The sequence below is a fragment of the Ursus arctos genome, unplaced genomic scaffold, assembly GCF_023065955.2.
Source record: "Ursus arctos isolate Adak ecotype North America unplaced genomic scaffold, UrsArc2.0 scaffold_9, whole genome shotgun sequence".
Lineage (NCBI taxonomy): Eukaryota > Metazoa > Chordata > Mammalia > Carnivora > Ursidae > Ursus > Ursus arctos.
In genome coordinates, this window is record NW_026623111.1 from 19,177,571 (window position 1) to 19,199,451 (window position 21,881).

Sequence of the window (21,881 nt, forward strand, 5' to 3'; positions counted from 1 at the left end):
AAGATTCCGAGCTGTTTCTGGTTCTCCACCACTTCTAAGCCCTACAAAGCCCTTCGTCTCTGGGCTTCCAAAATGGGTTAGGTTAAATGTAGACTATGCTTCCTCCCCACTCGGTCCAAGAGTCAAATATAGAACAAAAAAACCTGAATGAGAACACAGAAGTATAAGCTAGCAGATCTGGATTTTAGTGCTGCTCTATGAACTGGCTGTGTCACCTTGGACAAGTCACGGGAAAAACAGAAACTAGCCAACATTCACTGAGCACTCAGCAAGTACCAGGCGATGAGCACAATGACCATTATACCGATTCCTCAGAGGAGCTTTGAGTACGTCTCATTTTTACGTTGACTCTGGAGGGGAGGAATGTGAATCTAAGAAAGGGTAAGCAGCTTGCCCGAGATCACCCACTGACAAGCGGAAGGGTTAAATTCACATCGGGTCTATTGGACGCCAGAACCCAGGCTCTTACCACCTGCTGTGAGCCACGAGGCTGCCTTGCGACTCTGTGGAAGCCCTAACTTGCCAGTGTGACTTCAGAAGACAGTTGGGAGATCACGTTTGTACACCCGTGCATGCATACATGGTCTCTGAGAAACACAAAACCCCACCAAGGCTGAGGGGGTGCTATTGCTTCTACCTACATTTCAGAAGAAGCCTCAGATACATTTGTGGTCACCTCAAGCTGCTATGACAAAATACCATAGTCTGGGGGCGGGGGGCTTATAAAGCACAGAAGATGATTTTTCAGAGTTCTACAGGCTGACAATCTGAAAGCAGGGTGTCAGTGCGGTCAGGCTCCGGTGAGAGCCCTCTTTGGTAGTGACTCCTTGGGGCACCCTCAGGGGGCAGAGAGCAGAGCAGAGAAAGCAAGCTCTCTCGTGACTTCTGGAAGGGCACTAATCCCACTCATGATAGCTCCACTTTCGACCTCTTATCCTAACCATTTTTCAGAGGCCCTATCTTCTAATACCATCACACTGGGGAGCAGAGTTTCAATATATGAATGTTGGGGGGACACAAACATCCCACCCAAAACACTGATCACAGCAATGTCTCCCTCTGAGTTGAGACATGAGCAGGGGAAGAGTGAAGTAGAGGCCATAGAAATTCCTCCTTCACAGTCAAGAAACAAGGCTGATGGGCAATGAGATGGCTTCGTGTGGCATCTTCTCCTTTTCCAGTATGTGGATCTTTGACCTCCATGTCCCATCTGTTAACCTGACAGCTGGTTTTTGTTCCAGTGCCTTCTGCCTAAATAAAGTGTACTTGCTTTGCAGCTGGAGGGGTCAATACTTTAACCACTGTCTTTTTTTTTTTTTTTTTTAAGGATTTTTAAATTTATTTGACAGAGACACAGCAAGAGAGGGAACACAAGCAGGGGGAGTGGGAGAGGGAGAAGCAGGCTTCCCACCAAGCAGGGAGCCGATGTGGGGCTCAATCCCAGGACCCCGGGATCACAACCTGAGCCGAAGGCAGACGCTTAACAACTGAGCCACCCAGGCGCCCCATTACCCACTGTCTTGCCTTTGGGATAAACATGTAATATAATATAGGAGACACTAGGTCAGAGTGCATGCTTCTATACCCACTTCCTGCTAGATGAAAAAGTGAGGAAAATCATGGTGCCTCTCCCTTCCAGGCCTGTCACATGTGTGCAAAGCTGTCTGCTTCCAGCTAAATGCAAAGACTCATTGCAACCAGTACCTAAACACTTCTTGGTGCATTTTCTTCCCCACACCGAGCTCATGAAGAAGGCACCTTAACAACCACTCCCCCAAAACCAGTCACATGCTTCCATAAATTAAAGGAAAATAAAATTTATTTATTTATTTATTTATTTTAAAGATTTTATTTATTTATCTGACAGAGAGAGAGAGAGAGCCAGCGAGAGAGGGAACACAAGCAGGGGAAGTGGGAGAGGAAAAAGCAGGCTCCCAGCAGAGAAGCCTGATGTGGGGCTCGATCCCAGAATGCTGGGATCACACCCTGAGCCAAAGGCAGACACTTAACGACTGAGCCACCCAGGCACCCCAAGAAAAATAAAATTTAAAAAACATATTTTGAATGGGTAAAATTGTTCATTTTTCCAAATCCTGGAACTATTTTCCATCACTATTTTTGAAGACATCTCTTCCATTACTAAGCCAGAATTCTCTCCCTTGCTTTGGGCTGTATTTTTCTCTCCATGCCACCAAAGGCCATTAACATCCAATATATTTTAATTATTTTGTTTACTGTTTGTTCATAGCATGTCTACTAGAATTAAGGTGACTATGTTATTTATCATCTAAACCAAGGGGTTTTGCAGGGTAAAAAGGAGCGCTAATACAAATTATGCCAGGACAAAACAGAAACATTCCCGGGGAAACAAGGGTGTTGTCATCCCAACTACAATGCGAGTTCCACACTTGGGGATTTGGGTCTGACTTTTCTCACACCCGTGTCCCTACTGTCTAAATTAGCACAAGACACCCATTAGGTGCTCCATAAATAGGGACTGAGTCATGGTGGCTCTGAGCATGAGCTCTGAGCGGACAGCAGGGGTTCAAACTCTGGCCCCAACACCCATGAATTACGTCATTCCCCTGCGGTAATTTCCTTGACCACCATATGCTTCAATTTCCTCATCTGTCAGATGGCGACACTAATGACAGCACCCACCTCGTACGGCTGGCTGTGTGAGAGACAGAGTCAACACACTAATATACAACTGATTAAAAAGAAATTTTTAAGGGGGATGAGGAGGAGAAGAAAAGGATGATAAATACTTATTGGTGCTCATGCTTTGCCAGGTACCGTGGGGAGGGCTCTGCTGGTACCACTATGTGGTGGGTTCCATACTTATTCCCATTTTATGGATAAGACTGCAGAGACTCAGACACCCAAAGGAACCTTCCCAATGCCAGACAATTAGTTTCCTGGGTGTCACTGCTGGCTTCCTCACAGCCCTTCTATCCTAGGTGATTAACTGAAGCCAATCAACACATGGCACTCTCCTGGGGAATGTTAGCAGACCAGGAACGGGAGCATGTCCTACACTAGCCCAATTAGACTGGAGAGAAACACTTCCATTCCATAGCTGGGTTTTTTGCCTCTCCTGCTTAGGGGAACCAGCCTTAGAAGAAAGTGAAGTTCTTTCTTCTAAGCAAAGAAGAAGAGAAAGTTCAAGAGTTCTCTTTCTCTTCAAGAGAGAAAGATGGTGTTAAAATTGGCACAGTGGTAGAGTGGTCAGATAAAATATGGGATGCCCTGTTCAACTTGAATTATAGATAAACAACAAATAACATTTTGGCATAAATTCCATGCCCAGCCTAGAGCCCAACAGGGAGCTTAAACTTGGGACCCTGAGATCATGACCTGAGCTGAGATCAAAAGTCAGGTGCATGGGGCGCCTGGGTGGCACAGCTGTTAAGCGTCTGCCTTCGGCTCAGGGCGTGATCCCGGCGTTATGGGATTGAGCCCCACATCGGTCTCCCTGCTCCACTGGGAGCCTGTTTCTTCCTCTCCCACTCCCCCTGCTTGTGTTCCCTCTCTCACTGGCTGTCTCTACCTCTGTCGAATAAATAAATAAAATCTTAAAAAAAAAAAAAAAAGTCAGGTGCTTAACCGACTGAGCCACCCAGGTGCCCCAAGAGCCATACGTTTATATTAAAAAAGTTTTAATTGTCTATCTGAAATTCAAATTTCCCAAGTGTCCTGTATTTTTTTTTAAGATTTATTTATTTATTTGGAGAGACAGCATGTGCATGCAGACAAACGCAGCGGCTCAGCGTGGCACCCAACTCCAGGTTCAATCTCACCGCTTTGAGATCATGACCTGAGCCGATGCTTGAGTTGGATGCTTGACCAACTGTGCCCTCCCACAGTCACCTCCGAGGTGTCCTGTGTTTTTATTTGCCAAGTGCGGCACAATGGAGAGAAGGAGTATACGCAATGGAGAAGAATTAGGATGCACTACCTCTGAACTTCCGGTTATGCAAGGCCATTGATTTCTTTATTGTTTAAACACTTTAGAATTTTGGTCATCTGTACCCCAACCCTTCCTACCTCATGCAGCAAGTCAGAGGTTCCAACCCAGGCAGGAAGGATACACAGCCAAAGTCTCACTACTGTACAAATCCCAAAGGGACAGACACTGAATGCCATATTCAAATCTAAAAAGCCAGCGCTTAGGACATTGAACTTGTTTTTTCGGAGCTATATGAATGCAGCTTGACAGACTTACTGGAATTCTTCAGATTCTCCTCAGTCAATGTAAATTTTTTATTATAAAGTCACGGAATGTGAATTCACTTAAACTGTAAAACCCCTTCATGAATACTAACAAACTCGAAAATCTCAACAAAGATGACTGTTCAGAGCCACCAAAACCACAAAAACATCTACCAATTCCAGATTAAGGAGCCCAATTTTTAGACATTCATGATAAAATTACCCTTGTAATTTTGTTTAGAAAAAAATTAGCTCCATAGAAAAATTTGACTTTAGGTCAAACCTGGAGGATTATAAAATAATCAAATAAAATAGGAAGAGAGTATAGGAATGAGCAGAACTAAATAACCAGATGGGTAACCGTAGGACTGAGTTGCGCTGCTGTTTAAGGGTCAAAGTCCCGTGTGCGTGTGTGTGTGTGTGTGTGTGTGTGTGTTGGGCATACTATTTACCCAGCAACAAAAATCTCAAGGAAGCGACCCAACGAGTTTACATGTGACATCGGGTATATCGTCAATGAACAAAAACAGGATGTTGAGTTGGCCATTACGGCTATGAAGAGACAAAACAATTCCTGTATCTTTATTTGCATCTCCCACTTTTGAAGCCCTGGTCTGGGGCAGAGGCTTCTCCATAACGTGGAACACACAGCATTAACATCACCATCATCTGGGCTCCCTTAAAGCCCAATAAAAAGGTGTAATTCAGGGCATGTCAGTAGAGAACAATTACCAAGTTGAAGAAAGGTCTGACAGAGGTATCTTTGGAAAACAACAACATATATATGTTTGTACACAGCTGGAGTAAAAGAAATACGATTTATGATAATCCTGAACATAATGTTATGAAAATCTTCACTGTCCCCAAATTAGTCTATAAATTTAATGAAGCCCCAATCAAAATACCAATAAGCTGGTTGGTTTGTTTTGGTGGAAGAGAGGAAGGCTGATAAAATGTTTGTAAGTTTTATCTGGGAAAAGTAACAAATAAGAAACACGTGCATAGCAAGAGCAAAGGGAAGGAGATTAGCCTAAACCGATGTCACAAGTATTATAAAGCCAAAACCACTGGAATAATGTGGTACAACCCCAGGACTACACAGGAAGCTCTTTGGAACAGAACAGAACAGAAAGTTCAGAAACAGATCCACAAATAAGTAAGGATTTGTTCAATGACACAAGTAAGTATCTAAAATCTGTAGGGAAAGAATGGATTCACCCATAATGTTGGCTACCATTTAGTAGAAAAGAACATGTGAGTTTTGCTGGTAAGAGGGCTTTTAAAAGCCTGAAGTGATAGAAGCAAAATAGGAGAACAGAATCCATCCATGAACAATATGAGCTCCCAACTCATGGCTCCTGACAGGATTCCCAACAAGAAAGGGAATCGTGTCAACTCGTGTCAACTCGTGTGCGCTCTTCCCCCTTTCTGGACCTTACTGGGTCTCCTTCCACACACACCCCCTCCCCCATCGCCAACCCCTCTTCTCAAAAAGCGTTTCTCTACTAACCCCCTATGTAACACAAAAGGATTCTGGGAAGCTAAGAGAAGCTCTCTATACATTTTGGATCCTCTGACTCCCCCCCCCCCAGTCATTGTTAGACATCAGTATGAACAATCCAAGAGTTACCAACTTCAGGAATAGTCTTACCTGTTTCCTCTTTTCAGGGGGAAGTGACGGGTCTCCATCCTACAAAGAAACAAATGTTACACTTTACTTAAAAAAAAAAAAAAGGTGTGCTTAGATTTAAGGAACTGAACCAAACTCTGAACTAAATTCAGACCCTCCCACTCCTGCCCCCTGTTATCAATAGTGTGCTGAACCAAATTCAAACATACTTTTTTTAAAGATTTATTTATTTATTTATTTGAGAGAGAGTGAGAGAGAGAGCAAGAGCAGGGGGGAGAGGGAGAAGCAGGGAACCCAACGTGGGGCTGGATCCCAGGACCCTGGGATCGTGACCTGAGCTAAAGGCAGATGCTTAACCAAGGCGCCCCTCAATATACTTTTAAAAAAATTAAGTATAAACCGAACCAGTTATTTTGGAAAAACCTCTAGAAAATCAGTTCCACTTAGGACCAAACCTATATACTTTCTAAAACCTTATGAACCAAGTAAATGCATGAATAAACTAGATTTATGAATATTGTTTTTGAGCAGAGCCAAAACTGAGACAATATTTCATCTGGTTTGAGTTGACTCTCTCTTTTAAATAGTTAGATCCAAAGGAATAATAGTGGACACACACATGCTTGAGTTTTCCCTACGGGGCCGAACAATTTTGGAGGGCGGTAGGGAAGAGGGGATGGGATATGCTCAAAATGAAAGAGAATTAACTGAGAATTTCCAGTCCCATCAGACTTTCTGTCTTAAAAGGATTTAATCCCCTCCGCCCCTTTTGGTGCCACCTGGGAAAAGGAAGAGCTCAGGTGAAGGTATAAATGCTCAGTAAACGAGTACTCTTCTCTCCCATGCAGCCCGAATGTAAGTCAGCATTATTTTAACCCATGGAATCTTCCTATTCTATTTCTGCTCCAGGACAGTTGGATGATCCCAGCACCGACAGCTGAATGTTAGCCATCGGGTCTGCACTCAAAAACAGAGATCGTATCTGTGAAAGAAAAAAGGAGAATGCAAAATACTGCTCTGCGGTTGGTACCCCCCATCTCAGTATAATCTGTATGCTTAAAAATCTTGCCAAAGAGAATCCAAACGCCCGGGATAAGGGAAAGGTTACAGAAATTAGGGAAATCTTATAATGCAACTGTTTTAACAAGTGAATTAAATTTGTATGTATGGCCTAGAGAGATGACCCAGACAAAGTACTGAGTGAAAAGCAGGTGCTGGAACAACGTTTATACAGTGCTGACGAAGAGCCCCCTGCAATGATGGAAACGCTCTCTATCTCGCTGCCCAATACAGTGGCCATCCCGGAAATCTATATCCACAGAATCCCATACGGTACCCATGGGCCACCTGCAGAGGACTGGGCCCATGAAATGTGCTGAGACTCAAGAACGGAGTTTTCAATTCGAGTGAATTCTAACTAATTTGAAGTGAAATGTAAATAATCACATGTAGCTAGTGGCTTCTGGATTAGTGTAGATTTAAAATACGAATCCTCTTTAAGAAGTCCCATGCAGGGGCACCTGCCTGGCTCAGTCGGTAGAGCATGCAACTCTCCATCTCCAGGTGGTGAGTTCCAGCCCCACCCGGGTGTAGAGGAAAGAAAGAAAGAAAGAGAGAAAGAGAGAAAGAGAGAAAGAGAGAGAGAGAGAGAGAGAGAGAGAAGAGAGAGAGAGAGAGAGAGAGAGAGAGAGAAAGAGAGAAAGAGAGAAAGAGAGAAAGAGAGAAAGAGAGAAAGAAAGGGAGGGAGGGAGGGAGGGAGGGAGGAAAGAAAGAAAGAAAGAAAGAAGAAAGAAAGAAAGAAAGAAAGAAAAGAAAAGAAAGGAAAGAAAGAAAGAAAGAAGGAAAGAAAGAAGGAAAGGAAGGAAGGAAGGAAGGAAGGAAGGAAGGAAGGAAGGAAGGAAGGAAAGAAAGAAAGAAAGAAAGAAAGAAAGAAAGAAAGAAAGAAAGAAAAGAAAAGAAAGGAAAGAAAGAAGGAAAGAAAGAAGGAAAGGAAGGAAGGAAGGAAGGAAGGAAGGAAGGAAGGAAGGAAGGAAGGAAGGAAAGAAAAGGAAAGGAAAGAAGGAAGGAAGGAAGGAAGGAAGGAAGGAAGGAAGGAAGGAAGGAAAGAAAGGAAGGAAAGAAAAGAAAACAACAACAACAAAAAGGATAAAAGCTCCATACAAACAAATTAATCAGGAGGCACGTACAAACACTATGTATGTGTGCATATTTCACAGGTGCCAGAGCAGGCAGTCTGGAAGCATACACATATTCGCTAGCGACTGGGAGGAAACAGGGGTGACAACCTTCACTTCATTTTTCCACTTTGGAACTGTTTGAATGCGATCCTTTTTTTTTTTTTTAAGAACTGGCATGTTAAAACCCTCACTTTATTTCTTTTCTTTTTTCTTTTTAAATTTTTAATTCCAGCTTAACCCACTTTCTATCCTAATGAGGGCACAAGAACGTCGCTGTGACGTAACACGTACGATTAGCTCCCGGTACTTCTTCTTCAGGGACTGGTGGCGCTCTCGAAGCTGATTGGCCATGAGTTTGTACTGGTCCCTTTCTTGCTGGCATGTGTCCAGCTCCTTGGAGAGGATCAGCAGGGCTTCCTTTTTACTCTCCAGCTTTCTTTTACACACTAGGTACTGCAAAACAAACGAATCCAAGCAGCTGGTCAAAAACGTCAATAGACCTCATGTATTTCACATGTATTTCATGTGTATGAAATACACATGCCCTGCATGGTTGGTTTTGTTTTGTGGAGTTTTTTGTTTTTAACAGTCGGTCAGTAAATGACATGTGCAGTAGGTTTACAATATACAGACTGCTGGTGCCTGACACACTCCCCTCATGACTGAACCAAAACCTTGGATGTTCGTGAACTTTAGCAGACTGGGATTGATGAGGAAACAGAAGGCAAGCTGAGGACAAAGCAGAAACTGACATCCCGCAATCCACCCCCCACCCCCCACCCCATGGGATGTATGTGACATTCCTCAGGCACTCCTGGCTGCCCTAAAGGAAAAAGAAATAGTTGGCCTATTAAGACCACAATCCTGCAAGACTTGTGTCTCCCTCAGTTTACAAACGTTTTAGCAGTCTACAAGAACAAAGCATTTCTATCAATAACCTAGCTTCCAGAAGGGAATGTAGATACAATTAAATGTCTTTATAATCTGAAGCCTCCAGGAAGTTCCCAACCATCTTAATGTTAACGCCTTGCTAGAGGGAAAAACCAACTTAACTTGACAGTGGCAAGGCTTCCGGTATCCTGTGAATCTTCTTTAACATATGAAACTATTTTCTCAAACCTCCCTTTTTCCTTACCTCCCCCAACCCCATAGTATATAATCAGCCACCCCTCATAACCCCGGGGGCAGCAGCTCTTTCTGCCCACGGGTCCTGTCCCCGTGCTTTAGTAAACCACCATTTTTGCACCAAAGACGTCTCAAGAATTCTTTCTTGGTCGTGGGCTCTGGACTCTACCCCACCGAACCTTACCTATATATTACACAACCTCATCAGGATAAACAGATTGAAATAATTTAACTGACATAGAAGTAAAAAAGAAAAACAATTTTTAAGTGACACAGATAGATAGATAGTTGGACCCAAATTTTGTTTTAAAAGGATTTATATATTCAGGTAAGATTATTAAAATTTAATGAAATGATATACACAGAACGATTATTCAATACAAATTTTGTAAAAATATCAGTAACAACTCGTCAGGTGTTTTTTACAATTTTACTCTTTATGCTTTTCTGTGTTTTCTAAATTTTCTAGAATAAACCCATATGGCTATACTATAATAAAGACATACAAAAAGTGTTATTAGAAATAACTTAATTGAACTATAAATCACTGCAGTAGATTTCACTTGCCCATTCAACCCAGCATTTGCCCACCTGAGAAAGTTTGTTCACTGACTCCACCAAGATGTGTACAACTTCCATAATTCCAACGCAGGCACCCACTACCCAGGGACCAAATGAGCTAAGTATTTTAGCTACACCTTGATTACCCCCAAACAGTTGGGTGTACCCACCTGGAACTCTTCCTCAGAGAGACAGGATTTCCAGGTCCTCCCTTCTCCCCATCCCCCCACCCTCACGCTGACCCTGAACCACCCTAACCTGATAATCACCCACCTCTCGGGCCAGTGTGAGCCTGACTGGGACTCTACTTTTACTGGATATACTGCACCGTCTGGCGTTATTCGCGTATGTGAAATGATTCGCGTATGTGAAATGTGGCATTAAATACCTTTTGAATTTGCCCCGTAAAAGACCAAATTCAGAGCATTCATGAAAACAATTTATAGTTTCATTATACACTCTGACATGAGCACTTTGTCATTATGGACGCGGACACAAAGCAGAGAGAGCATCAGCGCTCCCATACCATTGGAGTCAATGCTCTTTTATGGACAAAAAGCATTACTCATATATAGTGCTTGCTTGGAACTGACTTTGTTAAGTTCAATTTCAAATAAATGAAAGGGGGGAAAAGAGAGTTTTGTGCATTAGCACAATTTTTTTTTCCTTAAAAAAAAAAAGTAATTGCTTAGCTTCAAAAACAAAGGGGAAAGAAAAGCCATTCTGAGACGGATTTGAGTTCTAAGAGAGGACACTTCCACCTTGGGTGAATCTTATTTCTGGCAGTAATGAGGTTGGAATCCTGCCTTAAAACGTCCTGGATTTTTAAGACTGACATCGTCTTCATGGAGGCAAAATGGTTCTGTTGCCACTGTGATTTCTCGGGAGTAAAATCCCCAACGAGTAAATATCAGAGGAGAGTAGCTAAATATCAGAGGAGAGTAGCTCAAAAACCTGGACCTGCAATGTCCTGAGGGAGGTATTGAGATTTCACAGGAAAAAATCCCATTTACACACAATGTAACAGATCTGCCCTTGCGCCTGCAGATCTTTGCCCGTGATCGACAGCCTCGGTTGTCAGTGCTGTTAGTATTGGTGGCACAAAAATGGCCATCTTTGTCCCCCTCCGTTTATCAGATCCAACTCTGAGACCCCAAAGATACTGTCTTCCAACTTTGGGGAAGAAAATTGCAATTGCACGGAGACATTGTAAGGTGCCATAGGCGAGACTGGCTGTAACATCCGGTCTCCTGAAGGGGAACAGGTAGGGGCCACCCCTATCGGCAAAGTGGAAATCCAGGCTCCCTGAGCTTGAACTGCTGTCTGTTAGGATCCAAGCGAGAAGCTGTTTGCCCCCCAAGGCCTGGTTCACGTAGGGGCTTCGGAAGCTGCGAAGGGCAGGAATAGGACTCCCTTCCCTCAGGTCCAAAGTGCCTGGCAGAAAAAACAGGCTCACCAGTCTCTGTGAAGACAGTGACCCGGGATTTGCTGAGCGGTGTCTCTGCAGTCTGATTCCCCCCAGGGCACGGAAAACAGGACAATTACACCTGCCCCAAAGGGTCAGAGAGCAAACACCTTCCGTATTGAACCTAAAGCCACGGCAGCAAAAGGGTGGTCATTAGGAAGCCACTGCTCGACCGCTCTTTCTTCTGCTTACTCTGGTCTCGAACAGCAAACTGCAACACTTGGGCTCCGTGCCATTTATTTTTATCAAGAGAATGAATCTCAGGCTGAAGCCTCATTTCAGAAGCCGCTCCAAGTGGTGCTCGCCCCGAAGATGGGAGAGCTCCCCCGTAGTCCCCCCGCCCTGGTATGGCAGCATCAGGAAGGCAGGCTAGAAAACACTGCTCTGTGCCCCCCCCCCCCGCCCTGCCCCGGGGAGGGGGTGCTTGTGAAGATGTGGATGCCCACCCCAACTCCGCCCCGCCGAGTCGGAATCCCTGGTACTGGCTCAGGAATCCGCGTTGTCAGCCCGCGGCACAGGAACCCAGGCTCTAGACAGAGACCTCCAGCTTCACGGTGTCTCGAGAGTTAGAGCCGCAGCTGCACTAGTTAGGCCAGCAGCGGCCCACGGGCGTAGGGGCAAGGCACGTCTCAGAAACTGTTCTGGGGATATCAGAGGGAGGGGTTCTGAACAAGTTACAAGCATGGGCTGTTTTTCCTACACCCGGCCAAACCTACATCTGCTATCAAAATAACCACAGAAAACTCTGGGAGGGGGTGTGCATGCGTGTGTGTGTGTGTGTGTGTGTGTGTGTGTGTGTGTAGGTGAAGGAAAAGGAACAGAAGGCAAGCTGAGGACAGAGCAGCAGCTGACACCCCACAAGCCTCCCTCCCATGAGATATATGTGACATTGCTCCTGCACTCCTGGCTGCCCTAAAGGAAAAACAAATAGTTAAGAGTTAAGATCTTATAGAGATCACAATCCTACAAGATGTGAGTCTCCCTCAGCTTACAAAAGTCTTAGCAATTTACAAGAACAAAGCATTTCTATCAAAGGTCTTCCGGCAGAGAATGTAAATACAATTAAATGTCCTTATAATCTACAGCCCATTGACAGATAGTGAGGCGGGCAAAGTGTAATGTTCCTCCAGGAAGCTCCCGACTATCTTACTGTTAATGCCTTACTAGAGGGGTAAACAATCGTAACTTGACAACAGCAAGGCATGGGGCATCCTGTGAGTCTTCTTTAACTTATGAAAGCTGTTTCTCAAACCTCCCTTTTTCCTTACCTCCCCCAACCCCATAGTATATAATCAGCCACCCCTCTCAACCCCACTGCAGAAGCTCTTTCTGCCCACAGGTCCTGTCCCTGTGCTTTAATAAAACAACCTTTTTGCACCAAAGACGTCTCAAGAATTCTTTCTTGGTCGTCGGCTCCAGACCTGACCCCACCGGACTTCACCTATATTCCAAAACCATATCAGAGGGGGGTGATATTGGGGAATGGGAAGAAATTTCTTGTACTCATTCTAAAATGGTTATAGTTTAGTCCCTGTGGTGGTAGTTGTTAAAATGACCCATTTCCTAGCCTTCCAACTGGAAACAAAACAAAAAAACTGGAAGGAAAGGAAAAGGTCCTGAAGAGCCTCCTTGTTGGCCCCTCTGAACAACAGGCAAGTGTAAGGACCCAGCCCCAGCCTCGGGAGGGACCAAACACAGAACAGAAAGCCGGACCGACCAAGTTCCTGTGCTTGAGACAGTTCAGCTTCTCCAGGAGGATGGGTCAGTGCAGAGGATGGAGGAGGTGGACAGCAGAAAATCGCCAGGCAGAGCCAGGAGGCCTCCAGCCCGAAGTAGGTCTCGCGAGGAGCTAATCATAAACCGTGGGGCCCCGGAAAGCCACAGAACAGAACACACACACACACACACACACACACACACACCACCCCGGCCTGGAAGATGAGAGGAGTTCCCAGGGTGCCTCGCAACTTGAGGAACCCACGATTTTACCACCACTATCCAATATCACTGGGGGTAAAGGGTGTCCAGGAAAACGTGGGGGGGGGGAGGGGCTCTAGTCCAGGAGGTAGGACTCACTCCAAGCACCCAGAAATCGCTTCCTTTGCCTTCTGTAGGGTAGAGCTGGCTCTATGGTTTCCAAAGATCACCCGTGACAGTGGCCGTTCCAGAATCTCTACGCTGCAGGGGGCTATCTGGCGCCACCTGGCTGCAACGGGCGCCAGGCTGAAGCTGAGTTTGCAGTAACAATTTATGGCAGAATGAGAAAAGGCTAATGCCTGTGTGGTTGACATGAGTGTCTCTCTCTAATATTTCCAGCTCTCCTTTCCTTCCAGGCCCATGGCAGGACTGTCCCTGCTTGTGCTTTGGAGCAGGGTAGAGCCATGTAACTTGCTTTATTCCCCCTAAAACGGGCCTGGCGGGGACAGGAGGTTCTCCCAGGGTGAAAGCACTCAAGAGTCAAGGTAGGAATCGCCGTGCCTTCTCCACCCCTGCTGCAGCGGGTGTGGGGGCAGGCAGGCCACAAGAACCAAACGGCCTGGAGTGTGGTGTCAACACAGGAGACGACTTGCCCTGGAGAGTCACTGGGGTCCATGGAGAAACTGACATGATCCAGAAGTAAGGTTCTGCGGTGTTAAGGTCCGGAGATTTGGGGAAGGTGTTCGTTACCACAGCCTAACTTAGCCTGTCCTGACTCATGGAGTCCATATCAAAGAATGCGAGCGTCGGGAGACCGGTGGAGAGGATATTTGCCCCTGCTTCCGCGGAGCCACCACAAAGATGACGATCCGTTATCGCTAGTATCATCACTATTAACCAAACACAAAGTTTTTGTGACAAATGCTTTCCCGCGTCTGGGTGCCTTCAACCCTCACAGCCAACACCGTGAGGTCACTCTGCTATCATCACGTCCAGCGTGGAAGGGTTTATGTAACGTGCCAAGGGGCGGGCAGAGTCAGAATTTGAACCCAGGTCTCTGTAGAGCCAACCCAGAGGAGGCCCAATGCCCAAAAAACTAAGCATTCTGTGAAAAATAAAAGAAGGAAAGAAAAATACCACAATATTCATGGAGTCGGTTCCTTCGTTGAGTTGGTATTCCCAGCACAAGGAAGCTAAGGGAGGCGGTTTTGAACTTGGCTACTTTTTAGACCTGGAACGAAAGAGTGAAACCTTTATCTCTTCACCCACTCCCCTCCACATCTCGGGGACTGGCCTCTCCTTTCCTCAGACGAGGCCTGAAGGAAGAAGGGAAAAAACAAAGCCTCCACAAGCATCTCTCCCTTGTGCTCCTTGAGGAGCCGAGAGGAAGCAATAAGGTTTCTACCCACTTATAAGAAATGGGATAAACTACACGGCATCAGAAAAGAACCGAAGGGCTATTTCCTCCGAAGCGGCTAGGTTGGAACAGTTTTCTGTAAGCTGTAGCTGGTCTCGGCCACCCATTCAACAAATATTTTCTAGGTGCCTTCTCCGTGTGGGGCAGGAGCCAAACACTGGTCTCCTGAAGGGTAAACGGTCCTGTTGATTTTGAAAATGAAAAACATGATACTTGAATAACAAACTTAATTTCCACAATCCTTTATGGGTTTTTCTGAATCCCCCGGTGTTCTGAAAACCGAAAACGTGTTCAGGTCCCGTTAGTGACCTCAGTGCGGTGAAGGTGTTTATGGTCTTTGGGCCACTACACGAGAATATTCGGACTTTTGCTGACGACAGATCCATGTGTTTGATTATTGACTAAGTCACCACCCTAGAGTCTGCTGGGGCCGATACATAGTGTACCGCATGCTTATGGCATTACCTCTTGATTCCAGTAATTCCTGCAGCTGAAATGCCTCTGGGGCCCAAGGATTTTGGGTAGGGAACCTGACTTTTACTTGAAAGTCACCCTCGCAAATCCCTACGTAGTCTCAATGACACGTGTGTGACTAACACCCAATCTTTCTCCAACAGTCATTGTCCCAAACCCAAGCGTTTATGAGATTTTGACTTCCTCACGTAGACCAGGAGAAACTATATGTACGTTACGTGCAATAAATCTTCAAGCTGCCGTAATACTGTTACTATACTATTCCTATAGCTTCCGATTTTCTTTTTTCTTTAGAATTAGCATCGAATGCTGATACTGGGATAAACCTCACAGATAACCCAAGCGACTTGCCCAAACCCGCAAAGAACAAGGTTCCTGGCTGCTGTATATTCTCTAACAGTGTTTTCCAAGTCGTGAGTCGTGACACCCTCATCCGGGTGGCAAGATCAATTCACTTGCAACCTCTCATTTTCTTAAAAACAAAATAAACAAACAAAAAACCCAGAAGACAACAGTGCGCATCCCATGCAGTTTCATCACACTTTTCTTTTTTGAACACGTGTGTAAGAATAAACACACACCGCCCTGCGTACTGTCACACCGTACTGCGGGCCGTCATTCTACGAGCTTGGTCGCTACTATTCTGTAGTGGTCACTCTGCACATTGACTCGTTCACTGGACAAACAGTTAATGAAGGTCACCGAGAGAGGCAACGGTGGGACGGGCGGTGGCTTTAGGGGCAGGAGAGGAAAACTACGGGGAGGAGATGGAGGTTGGTGGGTTTTGAGAGATGGGCGGCCATAACAGCACCCGAATAAAAGCCATTATGTAATGTAGATAATTAGCGCTTTGGGATTAAGGCACAGCCCCGATTAATTAATACCTGCCCTGCCCACACCTCACGGAGCTCAAAATGGAAGGCGCTATGCGAAAATGTGACTTTGTACACTTTTTTCAAAATTAAAGGTATTATTCTTCTTGTATTTAAAGGGAACAAAACGCTTTCACAGACACTCCCTCATTTGATGGTTCACATTATATGACAAGTGGGACAAAAACGGTTTCTCTCATTTGACAAAGCAGCTGCGATTGCCGTTCCCAGAGTCGCGTACCTAACTACTGTCAGCTCAAACAGGGACTCTTTTTTTTTTTTAAGAATTTTATTTATGTATTTGAGACAGAGAGCACAAGCAGGGGCAGAAGGAGAGGGAGAAGCAGACTCCCCGCTGAGCAGGGAGAGCAACTCGGGGATTTGATCCCGGATCGCTGGGATCATGACCTGAGCCAAAGGCAGCTGTTTAACCCACTGAGCCACCCAGGGGCCCCTCAAATCAGGACTCTTAACTCTAAATTCCAGGCCATTTTTAGTATTTTATATCGGTATCAAACACGTTATTAGCAGGTCCACATACTACCTCTCTTGGGTCTAACCACATTTCTAATAAGACACTCTCAGAAATCATCATGTACCGAGAGCAGCGCACTTTGACTCAGTATGTTGAGGCCCTGTTTGGAAGACAGGCAGCTCTCCTGGGGCCTTTTCAATCATATCCACGGGGAAGGCCTGAGGCGCAAGAGGCCACCTAGCCATCTGCTCAGGCATCAGCCAACCCCGATCCCCCAGAGTTCTGGCTGGCCGCGTGCTGATGACCACACGAGGCTCATCACCAGCTGACTCATGGGGACAAAACACTTACTGTTTCAAAGGGCTCTTGCACAGTTATGTTGGCTGTGATTTAGGCCCCGGGCCCTCTTCGGTAACTCAAATCCTCCCCACACCGCAACCAGGGGGATCCCAGTCATTCCAATGGCTTTTCTGTCATCTCTGTGCCGGTTTCACCCAAATTGGTGTCACCAGCTCAGACTCTCACCTGCACTCACTCTCAGATCTAGGTGGATGCCTCCACCTGAACATCTGAGAGGCAGCTTGGTCTAGGACTACATCCAGCCCACTCCAACCTCAGGGCCTTTGCACGGCTGTTTCTTCTGCTTGGATTGCATGGCTCGTTCCCTGGCTTCCTTCAGATCTCTGTTGTAACGTCTCCTTCTCAGGAAGCTCATCCCTGTCTGTCACCACCCAGACTCTCAATCCTCTTACACTGTGTTACTTTCCTTCATTGCACTTATTACTTGACCTTGAGTTATATAACTATTGGTTTATTTTCAACATCTCTCTCCTGCTGTCCGTCACTAAGAACAATGCAGGGTACATAGCTGGGGCTCAATACATACTTATGATGAATGAGAAAATGGCATACATTTTCTTACCTCGACATCCTGTGACACATGTGGTTCTGTCCCCTTTTGACAGATTCTCAAACTCCCAGGTGCTAAAGACCTCAGGAATCCTCTAGGCCAGGCCCCTAATTGCACAGATGAGGAAGCTGGGACTCAGCATGGAACACTGGCTTACCCGGGGCTGACGAATAGGACCCAGAGCTAAAACCTAAGCTGAGCGCTCCTCTCAGTCCAGTGCATTTCTCTCCACCCCCCAGATCAAGGAACACATCCCTGGTGAGATGTAAATGCCTATAAACTTAGAATGGTGCCTGGTACTTTTTTTTATAGCAATAAAAATTATTAATATCATATAAGAGATAATAATAGATGATAATATGTCACCTGATCATCATTCACTAATCGTTACTAACTACAGCATGCTAAATGCTACAAAGAGATACAAACGAAGCTCCCAGAAACACAGGGGAAGGCAGCTTAAAGTAACCGTTGACAGATCAGATCAAACTGCAGGAACTGATCGGCCTCTTTATCTCCAGCCAGAAGGAGCTGCAATAGCTGCATTTGGATCTTGGCTTGACCACTCCCTTGCTACGTGATCAATTACTTAGCCTCTCTGTGCCTCAGTTTCTTCACTTGTTAAATGGGTACAGTTACAGTATCTTCATAGGGCTCATGCAAGAATTTAAAACAATTAGTATGCATAAAATTTTTAAAATCATAAGTGCTGTCTGTGTATTGCTATTCTACTCTTTTTAATCATGAGGAGAGGATCACAGCTCGGCAAAGAAGGGGCTCAAAGAGCTGGAGGAAGGTGTGAACATTGGAAATGGATCCCAAAGGACAGGTGGAGGGGCTCGTTTTGTTGGGGAGCCGATGAAGTTGTGACAGGTAGTGGTGATGGGAAAACCATATTCCCAGCAGGGAAACGGCCAGAGCAAAGCACAAAGGTGAGAGACGGGAAGACATGCTGTCGGAACAGCGAGCGACACGCTGGGCTATCTCCGGCGTTGGGGTGGGAGTGAAGCCTGCATCAGAGAAAGCTGGAGAGAGAGACAGATGGGTGGTCAGGTCAGAAAGGGCCTGGAAGTCATGCTGGAGAGTTCAGATTTTATTCCTGCAGCAGGCAGGAGCCCTGAGGGGCTCTGAATAGGGGAGTGACATTAAGAATCCTTTGAGGAAGACAATTTCGTCCTGACATCATGTGGTGTAAATTACCTCTGACTCTACAGCTTGGGTAAAATTGGTTGCCAGGCTCCCAGGGGGAGGGGAAGGCAGCTGGGGATCAGGGCCTGCTTTGCAGATACCCCTCTGGATCCTGCGGTTTGATCTGATCTGTCAAGCCCACAAAGAACACACTGACTTTGCTGTTTCTTAATATGGATTCTGTTATCACCTTGTCTAACGCAATTCTGTTAGGTAGGGTGCTACCCAGGCAACCAGAAGCAGCCATGGGTTTAGGCTCGGCCACGGCAGCTGGTATCAGTATCCTATCGGTGGGCGAATGGGTCACATGGCTGCCCAACCACCTGGCAAAGGGCTCAGCCCAGGGGGAAAGCTGCAGGAAAATGCCCCCACTTTCTGGTCACTTGGGTGGGGCCAAGGGATATGCACTTGGTTTGCCATATGCTTCCATTTTGCTCCCTAGTCAAGGTGTAATTCTGCCTGTTAAGTTCAAGTGTGGTGGAGGGGACAGGGATATCTGCTCTCTTCCCTATCCAAGGAAAGGAGGGTTTGGGTTTGTTTTCAGTAAAGAGGAAGGAGAAAACAAATTCGTATTTTTGGAATGTCTGGTATGTGCGAGGCATTGTCAGGGGTAATACTAAGGAGAAGGAGACTTCTATTTAATTATAACAGTAAGTACAGCAGCCACTATTCAGTGAACATTGTTATTTTCCAAATTGTACCAAATGTTTGACTTGAAACATTACATTCAATCCCTACAGTTGCCTATGGAATAGGTTGTACAATTAACCCCATTTTAGAGAGAAGGACACTGAAGCTCAAAGAGGTCAACTTATCCTTCGTTACTGATGTCATGAGTAGCAATGCCAGACTGGTCTCTGCATTTATCAATCAGGATCCATGGGTCGTAAGCAACAGTAACTGATCCCCTCACGTAGGACTGTATTAGAAAGACTTTGGCACTCACAGAATTGGCAGGAGGACAGAGGAGTTGGCTTAGAAACAGGGAGGCAATGAGGTGACTCTGGAGGCTGGAGAAAAGATGAGGTGTTAGTGCAGGAAAGATCAGGTCAGAGGCTACCGATCGATCAGGATAGAACCTGACTCCGTTAAGTTTCAGACTTTTTATCTCTCTGTTCAAGGGAGTCTCCAGCCGGCCTAAAGCAGATCATGTACCATCGCCTGGGGGAGCACAGGGCACCAGACTGTCGTCCTCTGCTCTCTTGCAGATTATCCCCAGCGGTTAATACCCTCCAAGCGGGTGTGGTTGGAAGTGAGAGAACAATGCGTGTACCACATTAACCTGGGTAGAGCCATTCTACTGAGCATATTTCTCAACTTTGCTACGGTCCCCCTTCCAGTGGTTTACGAATAAAGGTTGAAAAAGAAACAGTGGGCATTTACTAAGAATTCCTTTTATTTTAATGAACCCCTGAGGCTCTACTAATCACATCCAGAAACACACATACAGTGTGAAGTTTACAGGCTGCAGTGGGTTACACACCTACCAACTGGAGAAAGGAAAGAACCACACACCAACTATACCGGGTCATCAGTGAAACGTGAACGGAATAAACTTGGTAAAATACACCCAGTTTTCGGCATGTATACTAGATACTGTGAAATATTATTATCCTCTCAAAAATAGATTTCTTTTGAATTCTGTTTCAATTATATTTTTAAAGCACAACTCCCAAGTCATTTGTCGATGTTCATTCATGCCCGCACGCAAACACCATGAAGGTAGCCTTGTGCTTATCATCTTAAGAACTCAGACTCGCAGTTTTCACCACTGAGTGGCTTTTATCTACCCGTTTACTGTTATCTGCAATAAAGCAAATCATAATTTGCTACAAGGAAGATCATAATAATTAAATGTCTATCTGACATACTACATTACTAGTTAGATGGCTTTACAACCAGATAAATGCTGAAACAGATGAAGGTAGCCGGGATGTCAGGGAGGGGACCTCTCCCCCAAGTGACTCTCACCCTCAAACAGTGACTCGTGGTCCTTGGCGATTTTTACTGATGGGATCAGACTAGTTCTCATTAGCTGCTGCAAGAACATACCTGCCAATCCCCAAAGGCTTCGCAGTGTGAGGATAAACACATGTGGCTGAAGGGTTCACATTCAGGAATAATTCAGAAACTTCTCAATTCGCAGAAACTTCTCCCCTGGTCCCCCTCTACCCAGTCACACTCTCTTTCTACCCTATCTTCCATCCTCCATCCGGGATACCTCCTTTCTCATCCAATTTGCCGCTTCAGGTAAAGAGTATTCAACAAGCAATGTAACTTCACCTTCAGATAAGCCACTCCCCCCATTCCTGGAACCCCTACTTTGCCCTGCCCGGTGACAGCTGGTCGGGACCATCACGATAGCCTCCTCATCTCTCTACCTGTCTAGTGCAGGTACCAGTTGCTTTGAAAACCATAAATCAGGTCCTGCCACTCACTCGTTTTTTAAAATATCTCTGTTAAGGAGATCGAAAAACAAGGGCTCTTCGATATCTGGCTGCAATCCACTTCTGACTCTTCCCGGCTCCTCACAGCCATGTGACATTCTGGGTACACCTTAATTAGAGCATCACAGCCACCTGCCCACCTGTCCGCCTCGCTACAGACTGAGGCCTCCCTGCAGCCAAGGTCCAACACATTCCCCTTTGCATCTCCAGAGCTAAGCTCCTGACCAAGAACGAGTGCTTAATAAATAGTTGAGAAATAAATGAACTTTGGTTCCCACTATGCTGAATTTTATATATATAATATATTTTATATATATTTTTTAATTTTAATTATATATATTATATATTTATATTTAAGTATTTTATATATTTTATATATATAAAATTTTTAATTATATATATAATATATATAAACTTATTTACTGGTATTTGTAATAGGTCTTTCAGTAAGCTAACCAATTATTATTTATCGTTAAGCCTAAATCTCTAAATTGCATTTAGCATCATTTAGAAAAAGAATTCTGTTTGCAAAACTTGGTATGTGTGGAAAGGTCACAAGACGGCTCCTATAGAATTAGCAAAATGGAATTTGCATCCTTTTTATCGCTTAAAATGAGCCCTTCCCTACATCACTATGGCATAACCTTCCTTTACCACCTTCATTCTCTGGATAGGCATCCAGGACTGTCACTCGGAGATACCCTGAACCTTGCCAGGCCACGTTTGGGCATCTATGGAGTCAGAGGCCAAGTGAGGCCACGCCCACGTGGACGGTCACGTCGCTGAGGTCCTGCAGCCCGCAGGCATCCGGACGGAGCCGCGCTGACTCGCCAGCCCCTGCGGGAGCAGGCTTCACTGGTCGTGACCGTACCCCAGTCTCCCAACAGTGTGGCTCCCGAGCATTTCCACAGCCCTGTTCTAAATCTGTGTTCACCTCTGTAATTTTTAGATAACATTTCAGCAATTTCAGGTTGGTAACTTAATGATTCTAATGCCATTCTCTAAGATGAC

The 21,881-nt window shown here is 45.4% G+C and overlaps 1 protein-coding gene across 1 annotated transcript in view; it reads right to left on the reverse strand.

Annotated features, from left to right (window-relative positions):
- CCDC149 (coiled-coil domain containing 149) overlaps positions 1 to 21,881 on the reverse strand; it is a 101,646-nt gene that overhangs the window by 59,264 nt on the left and 20,501 nt on the right. The window contains exons 2-3 of the mRNA XM_048211873.2: positions 8,311 to 8,472; positions 5,864 to 5,902 (exon numbers count right to left, since the gene is read on the reverse strand). Of these exons, the coding sequence (XP_048067830.2) occupies positions 5,864 to 5,902; positions 8,311 to 8,472 (201 nt within the window). The remainder of the gene's footprint in view (positions 1 to 5,863; positions 5,903 to 8,310; positions 8,473 to 21,881) is intronic.